The following is a 20,363-nucleotide window of genomic DNA, read 5'->3' as shown; positions in this document are numbered from 1 at the left end:
TTTTGATTAACCAAAATAGAAAACCAGTGGTTAACCGGATTGATTAGTATACATATATTTATATACATTTTATAATATATAGTGTAAATAATAAAAAACCAACAAACTGAACTGATCATCCAATTAACCGATCAGCTTCAGTTCAGTTTCAGTTGCCCGTTTTTCAAAAACAGATAACCCCAGTTCGATCAACCAAACCATGAACACCCCAATAGAAATTGAGTATCACTTACCTGGAAAATAAACTTTCCTTAATCATCACATAAATCTGAAAAAAGAATATAGAAGTGTTGATCAATGGGAATCAAAATCACATATTGACCAACTTTTCCCCCTCATAATCCAGAAAAAGAACACCCGAGTAGTAAATAGTATATCGGGGCCATCCCCACTTGAGAAATGCTTTTATCAAAAGAAATGATGCTGGTGCTCTTTCTTATTAATTCCCCAAAAAGGATGAAACATAACGTTCACCGATTATCCCAACTACTTTTATTGACCTACATTCACCGTACACTTCTTTGATATCTTTACACCCACTAACATTGGCATCAAAGAACAAGAACCTAAAATGCAATGCTCTAATTGTCTCATATAAATGGGACCAAGGAGCCTGACACAACTACCATTTAGCATTTTTTTTTCTCGTCGCTCTACTTATGATTTATCTGAGGGTTCAGATCTAGGGTAATTCAACAGGTGCAATGTTCCATATATCTTTCGCATATTCATGAATAGTTCGATCGCTGCTGAACTTGTATGATCCGGCTGTATTCAAAATTGCCATCTTCGTCCATCTCTGCACAAATATATATTTTACAAATGTCAGGAAAATGCACCAACAAATTGATGTAGAGATTGTACATGCAATTGCAATCCAATGCATCGGTGATTGCAGTCATTGGGAGTACATGACCAAGGCAAGCTTGCTAGGGCATGGAATGACTTGGTTTTTACCTTCTTTTTCTTTTTAAAGAAGGTTCGAGTCCTAGTTTATTAGGGGCTCACTAGTTCAGGCGACCACTTCATGCAGAAAATTCCTAGGTTAGGTTCATATCCAGTCCAAGGTTCAAAAAATCAACACGTATCAGCCAATATGTATCATATCGGGAGCTTCCCGATATGCCCCTACAGAGGGTGTATCGGGGTTTTGACTGGTTCAGAGGGTGGACGCCCCTCTGAACTGGATTTGAAAAATACTTAAAAAGAACAACCAATACTGCCCGATACGCCTCTACCGGCATATCGATATTTTGAACCTTGATCCAGTCAACCCCCTCAATCTTGGATGGCTAGCTGGGACCAACATTGGTCATTGGGTAACAACCTGTCATTTCTCATTAGCCCCCAAAGGCAAAAATGAAACAAGTATATGCATGAGTATGACACAGCAAAATCATAAAATCCCAATATTGATAACCAATCCCAAAAAAAGTGAGATTCATATCCAGTTCTTAAGTTCTCCAACACAATTCGATCCGGATAAATTCCCGATTTCTAGGCGATATATATATATATATAGATAGATAGAGAGAGAGAGAGAGAGAGAGAGAGAGGGGTTCTTTTGGGCATTACCCACTCTAAGCTGAAAAAGGGGAGGTAACTTCAAGCACATTTAGCAAGCACAATAATTTTGAACTGTACACATGCACATATTATACATAGAATTATAGATAGAGATGTCTGAACTGTGCATTTAAAATTCACCCATCTCTGATGTCCATCTATCCACATCATTCTTCTAGAAAATATCATATACAACATGATAATATTATTTTTTGTAAACCAATCTCCCAAATCAGTACAGATTTTCCCTCCAGATTACCTTTTCAATATTCAGCCTTCTAGGGTTATTAGCTAAATTAGAACTTCTAGGTTTTATCTTGTACTTTCTGTTTTATTTTTAATTATTGACTACAACATAATGACATTCTTGCTCTCCCTCAATATCCTCTTTCCTAAGCAATTCCTCTTCAATAAGGGCTTCCCCTTACTGACTAGATAGAGAGATAATAATGCAGAGACCAACATTCCCTTTTGAATTTTAGAATTAATGTGCCAACCCAACCAAATACATGTTAAAAAGCTACTTGACAATGCCGCAATGGCCCCACAACCATATTCACAGCACCCTTTTGATGTGATTTTATAAGAATGGTCTGTCTAAAATCCAAGGTCCTCTTCTCAGGCATAAGGAGATGAGGCCGGAGCTATTGCTTAATGTGTGACAGGAATTTATCAATATGCCTAATGTGTAAGTAATGTAACTTGGATATGTTTCAAGGAAACAGAGGAGGCATACCTTCTGGTCTTTATATGCCTCATCTACCTTCTCTTGGCATTCCAGATAACTGGGGAAGTCCTTGCCAACAAGGAAATAATCTGCACGGCCAAAACCTTCATTTCCTTCCAAAGATCCAATCATTTCATCATAGTTATAGGACCCAAAAACCCCACTTCTGACATATTCCTTGACTTCTTCAAACCGAGGGTCAGGCACAAACTGCATATAAGATGACATGGATCAAATATACAGGACAAGCATGCAAAATGAGTTTGAGCCGAAGGAATGTGTGATTCCTCCTCCCTTTCCTAATTAGTTACTTTTTTTTTATTTAACCTTACCTTGCCCTCAGCCCTTTCTTTTCTTAGCCCAGCAATCTCATGAGCTCGAGCTCCAAATAGGAAAAAGTTGTCTTCTCCAACCTCTTCCCTTATTTCAACATTGGCCCCATCCAAGGTTCCAATTAGGACACAACCATTCATTGCAAATTTCATATTACTGGTTCCACTGGCCTCCATACCAGCAGTACTGCCCAAGATAAAGAAAAGGAGAAAACAAGATTAGAGCTAATTACCAAAAATTGAAACATGCTTTGCATATCTAACACCAAGAGAACAGAAGATGTTTTTTTTTTTTTTTTTTTGCTGAATGAACAAAAGGTGCTTTTGTTAACATTTTCATACTGAACATGTTTGTTGAGACAACCATGAAAGGAAAACAAAGCTATTGGGAATGGGAATGCCGTAAATCTATACCACTATTAGAAGTGTTAATAAGAGTGTGGATTCTTTGACTAAAATAACCCAATTTTTGAAATTGATCCCTCTCTAATTGTAAGGACAAAAATGTACTTTGAACAACCACTTTTCTCTTCATTCAGATCCCTCTTGTTAAGTCTTATATTTAAGGTATTAACTTCCATTAACATTTATTAAAATCCTATTCTTGACTAGAATACCCCTATTTTTGAATTTGGTCCCTAGGCACAAAATGTAATTTGAACTACTACATTTCTCTTCATTAATTCCCTCTCATTAAGTCTTAACTAGGCTATCAACTCCCATTCTTTCATTGAGTCCTCTATTAATTAACCACGAGGTTCAAAGTATCGACACATAATGGCCCGTATCGGCCAATACGTATCATTCCGGGACCTCCCCGATACGCTCCTACAGTGGGTGTATCGGGGTTCTGACCGGTTCAGGGGGTGGAGGAGCGTTAAACTGGCCCCCCTGAACCGATTTTGAAAAAAATAAAAAAAGTAAAAAAACAGTATCGATATCGCCCGATACGCCCCTACCAGCTTATCGGGCGTATCGATATTTTGAACCTTGATTAACCATATTAAAGAAAAATAAGTGTGACAAAGAATAATTGTTTTTATTGGTGATAGAAATAAAATACAAATTTAAAAAACCAACACAAAAATGGAGTTATTTTCCGGTTTGGTAGCGAGTCAACAATTCAATCTTTTGCGTCGTATGTGTCACCCTTTGGTGTCATAATAATAATAATAATAATAATAATAATAATAATAATAATAATAATAATAATAATAATAATAATAATAATAATAATTCAAAAATAGGAAAACACACAAAGTATAAAAAATACAATAAAAAAATTGTAGAAAACATTTGGGCACATCTCTAATATTGTATATTCATCAATACGTTTGACAAATAAGAATAATTTTTATAGACATAGAAATATAAAAAAAATTGTAGGAAATTTTGGAAACATATTATTTACTATATCATCATCATCATTAAAAAATGTCACATGTAAAGAACATGCACACGTACTAGTTTGTTTTAAAAATCACCATGCTTCTGAAATGAACAGCAGAACAATGTGGAGATTTATTCAGTCATGTTGTTGATTAACAATTTAGAGTGGCTCTTCATTCAAAAGTATTGCATTTGCAGAAGGAATCCAAAGGACCGCTTTTAGAAGGCTTAGTTTCGGTTACCATTTCCTACTTAAAACCTTTACCATTTCTATTTAGATTTTGCAATTACAAGATATCAGTCAATGACAAAAGCAAAAGAGAACAGTGTAGCACAAGTTCCCTGGAGGGTATCCAGCTTGAAGCCTCAGAATACCTGATATGCTGTGAAAGTTCACTGGCAGGAATAAGCAACTCTGCAACACTAACATTGTAGTCAGGCACAAAGACCACCTGGAAAACACAGAAAAAATATTAGAAAAGAAAACAGAAGTAGCATAACCAGCTTGATGCCAGGAATCGAATCACATGTTTAGACCTAACAAGCTTCCCTATTGCCCTTTTTTATTTATTCTGGAGGGGGTCTAAATAGGAATAGAATCACATATTTATCCGTGCCAAATGGATATGGAACTAAATCGAATGGAATGGTGAAACAGGATTCATCTAGCCGACCCCATATAGTTGGGACAAGGCTTAGATGATGATGAGTCTATAGGGGATCTGAGGTAACACTGACTGATCCAACTTAGTCAACTGACTAACTTAACAAATAATGCAAAAATATTTCTCAGGACACTTGTAACAGTCAATATCTGCATTTCAGAATTAGTGCACTGTTCACAATGATCTAAAATGGCAACTGTTCAACTAGTCATAAAATTAAAGATCATAATAGCAACTTAAAATAACATAAGATTATCAGCCAAGCTATACCTTCAATAGATCTCCTATTTCAGGGTCATGATTTACTGTTGCTCCAACATCTGTGATGAATTTCACTATCCTCTTTGCTTGCACATATGTTGCAAATGCTTTCCCCCCAAATATACATACTCGAGGAACAAATTTTTCCTTCCTTTCTTCAGCATTCATTTCTTTCATCTTTTTGTAGCGGTAGACAATTCCCAAAATATTCAATAGTTGACGCTTGTATTCATGGATGCGCTTCACCTGAGAATTCATCAACATTAAACAACTATTTTTGTATCTTTCAAAAGCCTATAGTATTCCAGAGATTTAGCATTTAGTAAAGACACAAAGTGGCCCATTCAGTGCTTCAGGCATTTCTTTGGAGCTCACTAACTACAAGCAATGTGGTTAAAGTCAGGATACCTAGACCAAGATAAGGTTTGTGATGTGGCCAATCACCTATCCCCAATGTTTTGAAAATCATAATCATAGAAAAAGTTGAATTGAATCGTGAATCATGTCGTAAATCGTAAGATTATTTCTACTTTTTACAAATTTGTCAAAAAATTAAATATAGATATATTAAAAGGCTAAATATATAGGAAAGTGACCATACCTATTTTTAATCTATATCTACCAGATATGTACTTAAAACAATAGAATTTACCACTTATATAATAGAAGCCTAAGATGATATAATCAAGTTTGACTTGAAAATCAAATAAATCTACATACAAGAGCTCTTTAACCTACATATGATGGAAAATAAACTGAATTTCTAGTCTTAAATATTGTAAATAAATCATTTTATAGTATGGACTTAAAAAAAAACTCCCTTGGCAAAACTATTTATAAACCAAAAAAAAGTAGAGAACTAATTCTTAATTGAATTTATTTGAATCGTAGTGAACCATAGAAATTGTAACATTTATGAATCAAATCAGAGGATTATGCAGAAAATGATTCAGACATAAGATTCAAATCGAAATCCTTGGGATTCATGATTCAAATCATAAATCGTATCGTAAACCGTAAGATTTTGACAATATTGTCTACCCTAGTAGAGCTCGAAGGTAATAAATTGAGAACCATGCTGAACAGGGTAGTGAAACTACTGATCCGAAGACAAAAGGATCCCCCAACCAATGTGTTACCTTTATTTTTTTCATCAGAATGTAATAACTTTAATACTAGGATCACTATTTCATTGTGCATATCTTTTATTTCAACATTAATTTCATTTTAAATCTACAAGAAAAAGAAAGAGAATGTAGTTGTGGTTAGCGAATAACCTGTATATCAAACATTGCATCGGGGCTAACAATATACCCTGTTTTTTCTTTGATAAGTGACACAACCATCAACTTGTTGCTCCTTTTTGCTGCTCTCCACTCTGTTTGTAGATCTTCATTATCAGCAAACTATGGAAAAGCATACTGTTGTTAGAAAATCTGATAAATGACAGTAAGAAGGTAATGTTATAAGTACATAATATAACATTTTAATTTGAAAATAAATGAAAAAGTAGTAAAGGAATTGCACATGAATGACAAAAATATCGCAGACAAGTATATATTAAGGGAACATTTAGGAGTATCAATTATCAACCCACCCTTGCTTTTCAATCCATGAGAAATTAAAAGCCCTGTCCAGTGTAATATCAAGCCAAAGTATAATGATTCTAACACAGATCATCCAAGCAAAAGCTACCCAGCAAGGTAAATAAATGATAAGAAAGTTTAAATCCTTTCTCTAATAGCATTGGTTAGAAAGTTACATCAATGACGTAACATATCAAGTGGAAGTTACAATGTTCTTCTACTTTTCTTCTTTTTCTTTTCATTTTTCCATTTATAATGTAAAATGGAGTCAGGCAATCTCTATGAGCGCTTTTTACTTTATGCTACCAAATGCCAAGTGTTCCAAGGTCAAATCCTATGTACCCGAGATGACACTAGATACTGCATGGACACTCCTAGGTACATTCTATGGCATTAATATACTTTTAAAATATGTAAAATGGTATTTTAACAAATCATACATCAAAAAAATTTTATATGTAAAATGGTATGCTTTCCCAATCAATAAATTTATGCTTTTTAAAGTATATACAGTGGAAATTACGAATTTAAGACCCTAGCATAGACTTTTTTGGGCTTGCCTCAAGGGGTTTGATACAAAGCTGACACATAGAATTAGGAATGCATAATGTGATTAGGAAAGAAACAAAGAGATTGATCGTTTCACATGCTTGAATATCTTTTGTATGTTATGTTTGATTTTATTTTTGCATCTTCACTGTGAATATGTTTTATATGTTATGCTTATGCATTTTAATTTGAGCTAATGGTTTTTAAATCATTCAGTTTACAATTAAACTTTACATTTTTAGTTAATACTATTTTTAATCATTTTGATTTTTTTTTTGAAAATTTCCACTTATTTTTTTGCATTTTTGTGAACTTTTTAAAACTTGTCCCGTGTTTCAAAAAAAGGTGTGCCTCGCTTTGTGCCTTGCACTTTTAAAACACTGATGGAGTCATATCCCCATTTCTCACATCTACGTCCTTGCAAGTATCCATGTCTTTATGTGTCTGGCATCATCAGATGTTCCAAGTTTCCTCATTATATAGAACAAACCTTCTAGCATGCAATCTTTTGAGGAAAGGTAATCATGAAAACTGCGTATTGCCATTACTAGCAAAAAGCATTGTGTTAACAAAGGAAGACACGGTAAAAGTACAACTGATCAAAGATCAATTATTTCACTAGTGAATACATATTAGTAGAAAAAAGGAAACCCATTTTTCATATGAAAAATGAAATTGGAAATTAAAAATAAAATACCTTTCTAAGTTCTGCCAACTTTTCAGTATTGAGAACCCAATCCTCATTACCAGTCCATTTGGTTATGATTTTACTTAGATCTGGGTTGCAAAAACGGATCCATCTCCTCGGTGTCACCCCATTTGTTTTATTTTGGAATTTTTCAGGCCACAACTGCCAAATGATAATATTGAAGAATCGTTAACAATACCAAAATAATGCAATAGCATGAAAACAAGGAATCCAAGTGGTTCAATTCTACTAAATCATGGAACAGAAGCACATTGTAATGCACATAAAAAAGAAAAAAAGCATTTTAGAAAAGTGGCATTACCTTGTAAAAATCATTGAAGACTTCCTCCTTTACAATTTCACTATGTATCTCAGCAACTCCATTTACTGCATGGCCACCAACAACACAAAGGTTAGCCATTCTGACCACCTTTGGCTGTTTCGGATCTGGTTTTAATGATAGCTTTGGTTTCTTCTTGGTATCCTCTTCTTCAGATTCATCATCACTACCAGTAGTCTCAGCTTCTTCATCAGATTTTTCAACTTCTTCAATAGAATCAGAAACTTCTTTTACAGAATCAGCATCAGCATCTTTTTCGACAGATGCAGCAGCAGAACTTTCTTGTGATTTAACAAATAATTCAACAACTGAGGCAGGAAATTCAAAATTGTCCAAGATTCTCATATTTTTCAGTTTGTTGTATAGTAACTCAAGATCATCTGTACCATACTCTGCAACTATGGTATCAATCAGCTGATTCAAATATCAAATAGAGGAGTCATCATTAGAAGAAATGTCAAATAGAATATTACCACATAAATATGGATAAATTTGAAATGTCATCATATTTATAAGTACCTCCTCTTCAATCTTTTTTATAATCTCTACATGTCGGGGAAGCAAACTTTCCATAAGCTCCAAACTCCACTTTTCTAATGCTTCAGGCAGAACTGTGTGGTTTGTGTATGCAACAGTTCTAGAAGACAAGTTACAGATTGATCACCACAACTTGAACCTAAACTGAACAATCATGCAAAAAAATTGTGTGCATTTGTGAAGTGCCCATGCATATATGATTTTTATTTCCAGCAGACAAGCAATGGGGATAGACAGACATCAAATAGATTGGACAAATAAGCATATTCAAGGAACTTGTAGAAGTAAAAGTTGTGCAATATGCTACAAAAAAATAGAAACATGTGTACTGTGTCAATATACAAATGTAAGACCATACCTTTGAGTAATATCCCAAGCTTGATTCCAGGCCAAACCCTTCACATCTATCAATATTCTCATCAATTCCGGAATACAGAGTGTTGGGTGAGTATCATTCATCTGCACTGCAACCTTCTCAGGGAATTGATCCCAATTAACGGTCTCTCCAGATCTTTTCTCAAAGCGTGTGATGATGTCCTGAAGAGATGCTGAGCACAGGGTATATTGTTGTTTTAGACGGAGAATTTTTCCCTCCTTTGACTCATCCCCAGGGTATAGTATATAGCAAATCTGATATCATAAAACAAAGTCGTAGTGATCACCATTTCAGTTGTCAAATCAGGTTTAAGAAATGGTAACAAATATTAGTAAGAATTTTGTATTTGGATAAGAACCCAACAAGTGGGATCTTGGAGGCACATAACACAGGGAGGCACTGAATATAGTATTCTGTCCACTTCCCATACATATAAATCCCACTCAACTTATGTGCTTAGTGTTTCTATCACTGGCACACAGCACCCCAACCCATATTGTTGGCCTGTAGAAATAACAGGAAATGAACATCTGGATCAAGTTGACATCATTTAAGTGGCACTCTATTCTGAAAGAATGCAAACCTTTTCAGCATTTGTTTGGGCCTCATACGCTTTGGAATGCTCTCCAGCATTAAAGGCACGCAAATCAAAATCTTGTGATGGAACTTTTGTGGACCATAGCCGAAGGTTGATTGTTGTTTTAGTTTTATATCCTGGAATAGGGACATCATGGGCCACAGCAATTACATCTTCACCTCCAATCCAGTGGTTTTTTCCATCTGATCCTTGAACAACCTTGCCATAGAATTTGATGGGATAGGAAACATCATTTCTTACAATTTCCCAGGGGTTGCCCATCTGCAAGTAGATACTGCGGTCAATCAATAGAAAATGGAATCCAAAAGAGTATGCAACTGTAACTAGAAAAATAACATAGCATACACTATTCCAAGGTTCAAGGAATGTAAACGGAAAAGATTTCCTAAATCAAAAGAGATTATCAAGTAATTAATAATGAGCATACAGAAATCAAACCTCAAGCCAATTTTCTGCAACTTCCTCCTGACCATCTTTTGTAATGGTCTGTTTGAACAAACCATATTTGTATCTGAGTCCATAACCCCAGGCTGGGTAATCCAATGTTGCCAGAGAGTCCAAAAAACAGGATGCAAGCCGCCCTAGGCCACCATTTCCAAGTGCAGCATCGGGTTCCTATTATTGATCAACCAAAAGACAGGAGTTTAGACACTCAAATCGGTAATATGTGCACATTAAGAGAATTTACAAAATCTATTCAAAAACAATTTACACGGCTTGGGCAGGATAAATCCTGCAATTAGAATTTTGCAGAAGGACAACTACCAAATCCTATAACAATTGTAATTCCTATTAGCCATCCCAATAATTACAGGTTCCATCAAACAATATTCAATAACACGTTGTAGGCAGGCCACATCCTGAATGGAGATGGACACATACTCAAAAGGATACCATTTTTCCAACAAACTGTTGGAAAAATATTGAAACAAACTGTTGTGATTGTTTTCGGGGGCCATTAGTTGGTGTAATGGCAATATCTCGCTGTCAAGTGTGAGGACTCGGGTTCGAGTTTGAGAGTAGTCACTTTGTGCAAAAAAAAAAAAATGCCTTAAGTTTAGGACCGTGTCCATCCACCCCTCCCAAGACCCCAGGTAGCTGGGATCAACATTGAGCAATGGCCTTTTACTGTTGTGATTGTTTTCATTAATGGTCGTCCCTCCAAAAAGGTGCTGATTGACACTTATGCATTCATAAATGATAACAAGATTCATGCAATAAAGGACGGTGCATACCATCGATCGGATCAATATGAGTTTTTGGCAGAGCAGTACAGATACACAAATAGTGGCCAAAATCTTATCAAGCAAAGTAGTGCAGAAGTAGAATAGCGTAAATTGATCTGACCTGCCTAGCCACATTCTCTAGATCATGCCCGAGCTTCTTCAGAGCCTCTGCATAAGCCCCCGTTAGCTCTAAATTGCCAATTGCATTTAGCAGTGCTCTACCCTGCAAAACCACGCAGCACGCTAAAAATTCGTTGCAAAAACGAATTTTGACTGATGAAATTTTCTAAACCATGACTGATGCTCCCAATACGAACCTGTAGAAATTCCATAGACAAATAGTAGGCTTGCTTCACATTCATCTTATCATAGTAGTCATACGTTGCGTTCCAATTTATGATGAGAGAGTCACGGACACTTTCAGCAGTGGCAAAGTAAGCCTTATGGAGCTCAAACCGTTCGGGAGAGAAGGTGGGCGTAAACTCAGCATGATACTTAATACTCGATGCAATGGACGCAGAGTCAGGCGTGAAGGGAGCCAGAGAACCTGCAAATCCCAAATCACAATTACAAAGGAGAAAAATTACCTAGAGATTTCAGTGTCGTATCTCAGAACTTGTACGTGAAATCTTAAAATCAAAAGCCATACCTAAAATCTTCAAAAGAGTGGACGAAATCGTCCAAAAGTTACTTTTAAGAACATGAGAAAATACAACAAGAGACACTTTGCCATCAAAATAAAAGATCAGGACACGAGAGGTAGCGAAACAGAGAACAAATACCTTCATCGGGAACCGTCTCCTGCAATTGTTGTTTGTGATCGCTGGCGACGTTCTTCACGGAGAGAGATCTTCTGAAACGACGGGAATTGGAGGTTCTGGTGAAGAACAACCTAGAAGCAATGTGCTTGGAGCGGAAATCGATAAATCTCGAGATGGAACTGCAAGGTATGAAGACATCCGATCGGGCTGAAGTTGCAGAGAATGGTGTAGTCGCCATTGTTAGCCCCTGCCCTAATCACAGATCGACGGACGATCTGGGAGAGAGAATGCAAGAAAGAGAAACAGAGACGGTTTGTCTTCTTGACGATCCCAGGCAGCTATCTGCGTAATCTCTCTCTCATCTACTAATATCAGAGATGGCTTCTGGACGTCCTTGTTTGAACACGAGCGAAAAAACGAAGGCTGGCGATAGATGTCGCTCACTTACGGTCCTCACTCATTCACTCTGTGTGATGTGCATTTAATAATGCTCCAACTCATCGTCAAATCGCTCAAAAAAATAGATATTTTTCTCTAATACGCCAAATTTTAACTGCAAAATTACCAAATTGCCACAAGTAGCAATATCCCTGATTGACAGTTGGACTCTTATTTGACCGTCAACTGGTGTACCAATTCAAAACTGGGGGACCTACTCCCTCATCAACTGTGCAAATGAATATGAAGCTGACACTTGGCACGATTTCCCATTTTGGTGCAAAATTACAATACCGATTCTTAATTAGGTGCTTTATTAAAACGTTTTTGTGTTGTGACTATGGACATTTTGAAACCAATGCACTTTTCTGAAGGGTTTTCTTTTTCTGTTTTTTTTTTTTTTTTTTTTTGAGAAAACAGTGTTACATTGGTATGCTATTTTTTGAAAAATCTTTTTTTTATTTTTATTTAAGACCGTTGCTGGTTGCTGCCATATAAGCATTTTTAATGCCACATCAGCATATACTATTACTAATAATAATTATAAAAAAAGAGAAAACACCACAAAACATATAATTAATTATCTGAAGTGATACTGATATAGCACCGTTTTTCAAGAAAATGGCACGGCTCGAAACACTGGCAATGAATTTATCCACCGAAATCCATCCTATTTGTAATTCCATGCTTCAGTGAAATAACGTGGGTGGAATTATGGAATTATTCTTTTGAAAACATGGATGGATGACAGGAGTACCATGATATTTATGCACGCGGAAACAGAAAAAAGATGAATGATCTACATCTAGAGTCCAGAATCCTTTTCTAGCGGAATTTGGGACACGACAAACAAAATAATTGAGAGTAGCAAACGTTGCCAATGAAAACAACAAATGAGTGGTAATTAAAGGAAATGGTTTGGTAATTGGTACTTGGTAGTGGGCCTAGTGTGGCATTTCGGTGGTTTGGATAGAAGAGATGGGCAATCAAAGAAATATGTGGGGCTTCGGCTGCTCGGTGGCCCAGATATTTTGGGCTTTGGCTTGATGGATTCTTCTCTTTTATTTTAGTTATACGCCCTTTTTGCTCTACTCTTTTTTCTGTCTCTGTCTCTGAATATTTGTCACTTTGCTTAGAATGTCTTTCTTCAGTGGGCCCTCCCAGCATAGGTCGTAGGAATCTAGGAGAATAGATGCCATTTTTACGATGAAAGCTTGCTCAATGACTCAACGTCTTGGTTGAAAATTTGGATCTGTAGCAAGCTCGTGGCCGGAGTAAGATCTACTACATAAATTATTTGTTTCATATCTGCGTCAGAGCTACAGACAAAAGATTCCAATTCACAGTCCATATTAAAACCCATCATGTTCCTATATTTTAATCAGAAAATATGTATACGTGATGAGGATTGAGGACTCACATTATAGAGATCCTCACGTAAAATCCTCATCCCAATTCAAAGTCGCCTCAGATTATCCTCGCGGCTTTGATTTTAGCCATCTGTGAATTGTGATTGTTAAATAAGATCCCAATCCAACGCTTATTATAAATAGAGAGAGTGGGAGAAATAATGAAAAGCGGGCCCTTCCATAGGAATTATCTTAAAATTTGTTTAAATGTCCTAGTCCAAAGAATGAAAAAGGAAAATATCTATGCAGTGTGTAGTGGGATATGCAGGCAAGGCAATTGCGTGGGCAGAGTTGTAGGGCCCATGATTGGTCCATCCTCTCAACCCACTGGGCCTCGGGCACGTTTCGACGTCACATGTTTAGTGTGCAAGTGCATCCTAGCGTTAGACGTGTTCATGGGCCGGGTAGCCCGATGGTCCGGCCCGGCCCGACCTGCACCCCGGTCGGGCTTGGTCATGTAATTAGGCCCGTGGGCCTAACCTTGGGCCTAACACATTATATATTTTATAAAATACATAATATGTATTTTATATATTATATAAAATATATAAATAATATAATATTTATAATTTAATATATACATTTTTTATTTTTTTTCTTTATAATTGCTCTCTCTCTCTCTCTCTCTATTCAGCCGCTTCAACAATAGTAACAGCATGGGCTAAATTTCGGGCTCGAGCCTTAGAAAAATTTGTTAATACAGAGTGAAAGCTCAGTCTGAGCCCGACCTGGCCCATGAACAGGTCTACCTAGCATGTCTTAATTTGGATATTTTAGGTAATGAGAACTCAAAACCAAGATGTCATATTACTTTTACCAAAAAAATATTATTTTAAATAATAAGAACTAGCAGAGGGGCTAGGGGCTAGAATGGAAATGTCGATATGTTGATATGTTTATCCGGTCTTGGCAAAAAACCATTGAATCAGTCAGTGATCCATTGATTCGAGTAGTCAAACTATTGACTCGTTAATCCGTAAAATGGTTTTTGGCCGTTTTTTTTTTTAATTCGGAACCATCCAAGCAACTAGTTCTGTTTTATTCTAATCTTGGTCCTGGCAAAAAATCGTTGAATCGGTCAACGACCCATTGACTCGGGTGGTCGAACCATTGACTCGTTTAATGGTTTCTGGTCATTTATTTTTATTTTTTATTTTTTGTTGTCAGAATGGGCCATCTATTCGAACTGAACAATAAAATCGTCAACCCAAAAACCGATGGCCAAAATGATTCCGTTTTTAGGTCGTATGAGTCACATGCTCGAATTACATAATACATTATGGTACTACTTAATGGACTTCACACGCTCAATTTTGTGCCTATAATTTTTATTGTCAGAATGGGTTGTCCTTTTTTTTATTTTTTTAATTGAAAACTTTCCAAGCAACTAGTTTCGTTTTACCCTAATCCTAGTCTCTCGCCAAAAACCATTGAATCGGTCAATGACCCATTGACCTGAGTGGTCAAACTGTCAACCGGTTCAATGGCTTTTGGTTGTTTTTTATCTTTTTTAATTTTTGTTGTCAGAATGGGATGTTCGTTTGAACCGGATGGTCAACCGTCGACTAGAAAACTAGTGGCCAAAGCGGTTCCATTTTTGGGTCGTATGAGTCACACGCTTAAATGACATAGCATCATGGCTTTTAAAACCGGCATAGAGATCGAACCGATCAAGGGTCTGGTTATCAGGTCGAACAGTTCGACTGTTCGAACTGGACGGTCAAACTGTTGACCCCTTTAAACCGATGGCTAGAACGATTCCATTTTTAGGTCATATGAGTCACATGCCCCAATGACATAACATCATAATTTTTAAAACCGACCCAAAGACCAAACCGGTCAGAGGTCCAATTACCGAGTCGAACAATTGGTCGTTCTGACAAAACTGTTCGAATGATTCGATATAATAACTATTATATATTTATATAATTAGATAATTATATAATAATATAATTAGATAATTATATAATAATATAATTAGATAATTATCTAACAATTGGGAAATGAATTGCTCTCACGTTAAAATCTACTCGCACGAATAGATTTCATTTCGTGCACAAATAGAGCATCCCGATCTTACATATAAGAAGTTTTTTTGATAAATATTAGTGTGAGAATGCAAATAAATATTAACACTACACGAATGATGCGCCGGAATTCCCCTAAGGGCCGCCGTTGATTAGCGCAGAACCAAACTCATAAAATCATAAATCATGCCATTTTCATTCCTGAGCTCCTGTGGAATGGTATTTTTTTCATAGGAGGGAATGGACATTCCTTCTCCCTCAATAAATATTAGGGACTGTTTGATTTGTAGTTGGAATTAGAATCAAAATGGAAATTTTTTAAAATTAGAATTAGAATTAGAATGATCTATTCCCATAATCTATTTGATACAGACAGGAATGGGATTTTATTAAAATTTTTTAGAATAGAATCAATAAGATTTTATTCTCAAAAAAAGGGGGGGGGGGGGGAAGGATGGCCATTCCCCTATTTTAATGTAAGAATGGGTAATTCCGATTTTAACCGTTTGGTTTACAGTCAAAATCGGAATTGAAATTAAGACAATACTGAAGAAATATTTCCAATGTGCGGTTGTAATGGTTGTCGAAGATCCATACTCACGTGCCAGGGGGAAAAACTCAATGACCAAAAAAGTAAAAGATATAAAAAGGGTCGAGACTTTGACGCCCAAGATGAGTGAAAAGGACCAAATGGGAATACCTTGTACTCAAGCTTGAGAAAAGATCAAATGGGGAATGAAAAATTCTCCTTTAATACACAGATCAGCAACATGCGATAAATTTCCATGATAACTTCCCTTGTTTTATATGAAGCCAAATACAAAATAAGTGCCAGTCAGCTCAATTGGTGAAGACGTGAGATTTATTCCCACTCTCACCAGAATTGAGGGTGGAGTTAAAAGGGTTTGGAGGATGGGCTCTCTTTACCCACAAGATGCTATCCATCACTTTAAAACTTTTGCTCCTCGAGGAAATAGATCCGTTCCAGGATGGGCTCTCTTTACCCTCACGCTGTCCGATTCTTAAAATAACAGGTTTGGAAACTGAACCCAGATATCCTATTCTTGTTTGAAACCAAACTAGATGAGGAAAAATTAAAACATCTAGGAAAGATGTTGGGTTACTCTCAAACCTGTTTCAATCCATCTCAAGGTCTCTCAGGAGGTCTTTTCTGATGCTGGAAAGCTGAACAATCAACCATCATGCAAGAGATAACCAATAGGTGGATTTTACTACATATAAATCCAACATAAACGTCCCATGAATGGCATCTTTGCCTAGCCTATGGACACCCAGAAAAAAAATAAAAGGCCCCAATTTGGGGATGAATTAAACAGGAAAATGACACATACTCCAAAGTGGGTATTACTAGGGGATCTAAATTGAGATTATTCACCCGAGTGAGTACATTGGATCAAGAAGGACCTGCAATTGAATTTCACCCTCGTTTAACTCTATGATGGATAGCGACTGTCTCTTAGAAGTGGAAATGGTGAGGTGTAAATTCACTTGGTCCAATAAAAGGTGGGGGGGGGGGGGGGGGGTCAAGAAAAGGTAAGAGAAAAATTAGACCGGGGCTTAGCCACTGTTCACTGGCTGGCATCTCACCCATCAGCCAAGATAACCTCATTGAAAACCGTCCTCTCTGACCATGCTTTACTAACATTAGAAACAAATCCTCAGAAAATAACAGGCCCAAAACAGTTTCACTTTTTACCTATATGGGCCGAGGAGGAAGAACGTAAAAAACATAATTGAAGATCAATGGGTGGCCTCTCCAGAACAGGTAGAAATCCCAAAAAACTGAGGAGATGTAAAATGGCTTTGAAGGAATGGAACTCTTGTAGATTTGGGAGAGTCGAGACAAAGCTCAGAGAAATAGAGGTCCAGTTATCAGAATTGGAAGAAGAAGACAGTACGAATTGCCAGCAAAGAAAAGCCTCCCTAATGAGAGAATATGGGAAATGGCTGAAAAGAGAAGAGTCACTATGGAGAGTAAAATCAAGGGAATTATGGCTTAAGGACGGGGATAGAAATACTACATATTTTCATCAAATCACAAATTGGAACAGAAGAAGAAATGCCTTGGAGTTCGTGAAAAAAAAATCAGAGGAAGAGATAATGACACCATAAGAAGTAGTAGAAGCTTTCAAAACTCAGGCAGAGGAGGTGGGAAATTGTGAGCATAGCCAACTCCTCGAATTTCAGGACCTGATATTTGAGAAACTCTCCGAGGAGGAAGAAAAAGAACTGCTGCTCCCTCCTACTGATGATGAAATTGAACTTGTAGTAAAATCTTTGAAGACCCATTCTGCCCTGGGACCTGATGGCTTCACTCCTTTTTTTATCAGAAGTTTTGGAGCATTGTCAAATTGGATGCTTGTAACTGGGTTCGGGATTTCTTTAACACAGCAAAGTTCCCTCCAGAAATAAATTCTACGAATCTGGTATACATCCCAAAAGTCAAGTTGCCAGAAAAAATAAACCAATTCAGACCCGTTAGTCTATGCAATGTTATATATAGGATTTTAGCAAAATGCTTGGTCCAAAGAATGCAAAAACATCTGGAGAAATTGATTGCTCCAAATCAATATGCATTTATTAAGGGGAGACAGTGTGTGGATAATGTGATACTAACAAAAGAAGATTCTGCACAGGATGGAAAGACAAAAAAAAAAGGAATTGAATGGTTATTAATCAAAATTGACATGTCAAATGCATATGATAGAATGAGAAGAGATCTTATAGTTCCAGATCCTACAAAAAAATGGGTTTTCCAGAAAAATGGTGTGAAATGATAAAATGGTGTATTGAAACGCCAAAATTCTCAACCAAAGTAAATGGAACCCATAAAGAATTCTTCTCCCTACAAAATGGGCTATGGCAAGGAGACCCCCTATCCCCATACCTATTTATTGTAGGAATGCAGATACTATCATGCATGCTCTCTAAGGCTATGTTTGGTTTGAAGGAAAAAGTAGGGAAAGGAAGGAAAAGGCAGAGAAACCTTTACAAATCTTGTATAGGCTTCCTTATCTTTCCCTACGTTTTCCTTCAAACCAAACATAACCTAAGGAGGAAGCCAAAAATAAAATTCAGAGGATAAAAATTAGTAGGTCAGGCCCAAAAATCTCCCACCTTTTATTTGCAGATGATTGTATGCTGATTTGTAAGGCTGAATTGGCACAAGTTCAACGGATTCTAAAAATGCTACGGGAATTTGAGGAGTGTTCGGGACAGAAAATAAGCACAGCAAAATCTGGGGTATATTTCAGTCCGGGGGTGCACAGGAGAAAAAGCAAAATTGCTACTTCAGATCCTTCACATGAGAAAGCTTAAAACTGTGGAGAAGTATTTAGGGGTCCAACTTACCCTAAGTGGTGTAAATAGAAACGACCAAGCTGATCTGTTGGAGAAAATAAAATCGCGGCTTAGCTTGTGGAAGGCAAAGCTGTTATCGCAAGCAGGCAGAATCACTTTGGTAAAATCGGCATTATTCTCCAAACAGGAGACTCGGCATGGTGGAAACAGGTATTATCCTTATGGGAAAGAATGAAACCAAACACAACATGGCAAATAAAAGATGGGGAAGTAGCATACATCTCTGACCCCTGGGTACCTTCAATACCGAATGGAAACCCAGAACTAAAACCAGAGTTAAAATCGTCATGCATGGGGCTAACAGTCAAAGAATTCATCTTTGATGATGGCACTTGGGATCAACAAAAGGTTAAAGCCCATTTCAAGGAGGAGGAATTGCAGTATATCTATCAAACCATTATTTCACACCAGAACTTAGCTGATAAACTAATCTGGAAAAACACAGTCAGGGGAGTATGATGTGAAGAATGGCTATAGGTTTTTCGGATCAATACAAGCATCCACGTCAGGACAGCAACGAAATTGGAATCTCATATGGAAATGCAATTTACCTATGAGATTCCAAATCTTCATGTGAAAAAATCTTGGTGGAATGGTATTAAAACGAGAGATAAAATGCCTTTTCTGAAGGACGAAGAAAAGTGATGCTCTCTATGCCAAATGTCACTGGAAACTTGGCGACACATATTTTTTGAATGCCCATATGCCGCTAACTGCATCTCTGGGTATCAACCCACAACAAGTACAGGAAAAAGAGCTTCATTATTTCATCATGGAATGGATTGAAACAAAGCTAAACGTACTAAGGAGGGATGAGAAACAACTGTTCATAGCAAAATTTTTCATACTCTTTAGACTGATCTGGGATATGAGAAATGCAACTCTTCATACAAAAAATATCATGCACCCAAACAATCTCTTGGAGGGAGGATGCAAAGTTATCTTCCACCAAGAATGGAATCACATATCTCCCACTCAGTGTTCATGCATTCGCATATATTGTCATCTGTAGCATACAAAATGTTCATTGATGGATCCATTATTTCATCAGTTGGAATGGCAAGAACAGGAATCCAAATTCAGACCGCAAATGGCTCTCCATTGTTCTCAGGTAGTAGAAGACTTAATGCAACAAATCCACTCCAAGCTGCATGGTGGGCCCTCCTGCATGGACTCCGATATGTCCACTATTTAAATCTCAAGACTTTGGTTTTTTTTACTCAGAAAGCTTAGTAAAGAACTTCTATATAGATGGTGAGGAGGAATGGTTTATCAAACCGATAAAGCAAAGAATCGCAGATCTTCTACTTTTTTTTTTTTTATCTGTTTAATTTGCTATGAGAAGACTTTTACAAAGAGGAAAAATTAAGACAAATGCAACAGCCCGGAGCAGACTCAAAAGCCAGAAAATTGAAACACATTATAGGAGGCTCCGTTGGTCAAGCTTTTCTTCATCTCCCAAGTTGTGATGTTGAAAGGAAGTAATGAACAGCGATGATGTTGTACA

General features: G+C 36.8%; 1 protein-coding gene across 1 annotated transcript; it reads right to left on the bottom strand.

Annotated features, from left to right (window-relative positions):
• Positions 1 to 403: 403 nt before the first annotated feature.
• LOC148854430 (Glycosyl transferase, family 35) lies at positions 404 to 12,106 on the bottom strand. Its single transcript, XM_088940871.1, has 15 exons — positions 11,623 to 12,106; positions 11,158 to 11,387; positions 10,962 to 11,063; positions 10,053 to 10,229; positions 9,600 to 9,875; positions 8,999 to 9,270; positions 8,623 to 8,740; positions 8,086 to 8,517; positions 7,773 to 7,925; positions 6,218 to 6,346; positions 4,950 to 5,186; positions 4,390 to 4,466; positions 2,626 to 2,812; positions 2,303 to 2,503; positions 404 to 799 (listed from the first exon to the last, which is right to left on the bottom strand). The coding sequence occupies exons 1-15, from the start codon at positions 11,837 to 11,839 to the stop codon at positions 683 to 685; spliced, it is 2,925 nt and encodes a 974-aa protein (XP_088796997.1). The 5' UTR covers positions 11,840 to 12,106; the 3' UTR covers positions 404 to 682.
• Positions 12,107 to 20,363: the final 8,257 nt, after the last annotated feature.

The sequence above is a fragment of the Nelumbo lutea genome, chromosome 4 (assembly GCF_056320005.1).
Source record: "Nelumbo lutea isolate HS-2025 chromosome 4, American lotus-T2T, whole genome shotgun sequence".
Lineage (NCBI taxonomy): Eukaryota > Viridiplantae > Streptophyta > Magnoliopsida > Proteales > Nelumbonaceae > Nelumbo > Nelumbo lutea.
This window is presented reverse-complemented; position numbering and strand designations above follow the sequence as displayed.